The following is a 1,698-nucleotide window of genomic DNA, read 5'->3' on the forward strand; positions in this document are numbered from 1 at the left end:
CAGTTCACTAATTTTAGCTTCATAAAGCAATTGGTTAAAAAGAGGGGGGTTATCATTGAGATCAGTTACATCAACGGTTACAACAGTATCACTGCTCAAGGGCAGCATGCCACCATCTATTGCCCTTACTAGTAACTTATGTTGTTTAATTTGTTCATAGTCCAAAGTTCTTGCTGTAAGAATAAGTCCAGTGCTGCTGTCTATGTGGAAGTAGTCATGACTTTCACTATTCTCCTCAACCAATTGATAGGAAATCCCTCTGTTTGTTCCAGAATCGGCATCTGTAGCGCTCACTTGTACAACAGATGTCCCAACAACAAATGCCTCAGAAAGGGTTGCAGTGTAAGACTGTTCTGTAAACACAGGTGGATTATCATTGATGTCTTCCACTATTATGTCTACAAACACATCAGCATGCGCCCCAGTTAGGGAGTCTGTTGCTCGAATACTCAGTTTGTAGGCTGGATGAGACTCAAAGTCAAGAAGGGCAACAACATTTATAACTCCAGTGTTGAAGTTGATAGTGAACTGATTGAAAGGATCTCCATCTATGATGCTGTAAAACACCTTAAGTCCTTCTGGGCTGTTTGCCTGTACATGTACCACAGGACTATGGAGCTGAATGTTTTCTGGTATCTCTACACTGTAGAAAGGCTTTTCGAAAACTGGCATAGCTTTACTCATAACTGTAATTGGGACTGTAACTTCAGCAGAAAAAGCAGGGTCTCCTCCATCTTTTGCCACTACTGTGACCAGATACTCCTTATTTAGTGTGTCTAGTTCAAACTTCTTCTTCAGTGAGATCTCACCAGTGGGATCAATTTGGAAATGTTCATGATGTTCTTTCAGATAGTAATGCACCTCTCCATTTCTGCCTGTATCTTTATCTACCGCAGTGACACGTCGAATAACATGGCCTACTTCAGAGTCTACTTTAACGACAGCATAATACGGAAGATTCACAAAAAATGGAGCATTATCATTTACATCTTCCACTGTGACTTCAACTACAATGTGTGCAACAACTGATGGTTTATACCCCTCTGTCACTTCTATGACCACATCAAAAGATTCTTGCCGTTCGCGATCAAATGGTATTCCTGTTGTTGAAAGGACTCCTGAAGTTGGGCTTATTTTAAATCTGCTGTCTGGGTTTAGAATATGGTAAAACAAAGGCTCATTTATTTGATTCCCTATAGCAGTAACTACAACTATTGTTTTTGCCTCTGTGGAATTCTCCTGCACTGTTGCAGAGTAAGAACTCTGTGTGAACTTCAGCCGGCTGGCTTTGCTTTCTTTCACGTTAATTTTTACAGATGCAGTGCTTGCAAATCTGCCATCAGATGCTCTCACTGTTAATTCATATCTGCTTCTTAACTGAGTTGTATTTTGTACTGTTATATCTCCAGTCTTAGGGTTTATTGAAAATTTTTCTCCAATGTTGCCTTCAATAATGGAATACATTAATTGTGAAAAAATGCCTGAATCGGCATCAGTGGCATTTACGCTAATGACTTTCACACCTTTATAGGTTGGAACCAAAACAGATGTCTCATACAACTCTCTCGAAAACACGGGAGGGCAATCGTTGATGTCAATTACATAAATAGTAACATTAGCTGCATATTCTGCATATAAACGTGGTATTCCCATATCATGTACTTGCACTGAAAAGTGGAAAATATTTGTCTCCTCATA

General features: G+C 39.6%; 1 protein-coding gene across 1 annotated transcript; it reads right to left on the reverse strand.

The window, feature by feature from the left end:
* Positions 1 to 69: 69 nt before the first annotated feature.
* On the reverse strand, positions 70 to 1,653 carry LOC104547516 (protocadherin Fat 1-like; the record flags this gene model as incomplete). Its single annotated transcript, XM_010193239.1, has 1 exon — positions 70 to 1,653. A coding segment is annotated over exon 1 (1,584 nt), but the record flags the coding sequence as incomplete, so codon positions are not given.
* Between the last annotated feature and the right edge of the window lie 45 nt (positions 1,654 to 1,698).

This window comes from Mesitornis unicolor, unplaced genomic scaffold, assembly GCF_000695765.1.
Source record: "Mesitornis unicolor isolate BGI_N332 unplaced genomic scaffold, ASM69576v1 C13321229, whole genome shotgun sequence".
In the NCBI taxonomy this organism is placed as follows: Eukaryota; Metazoa; Chordata; class Aves; order Mesitornithiformes; family Mesitornithidae; genus Mesitornis; species Mesitornis unicolor.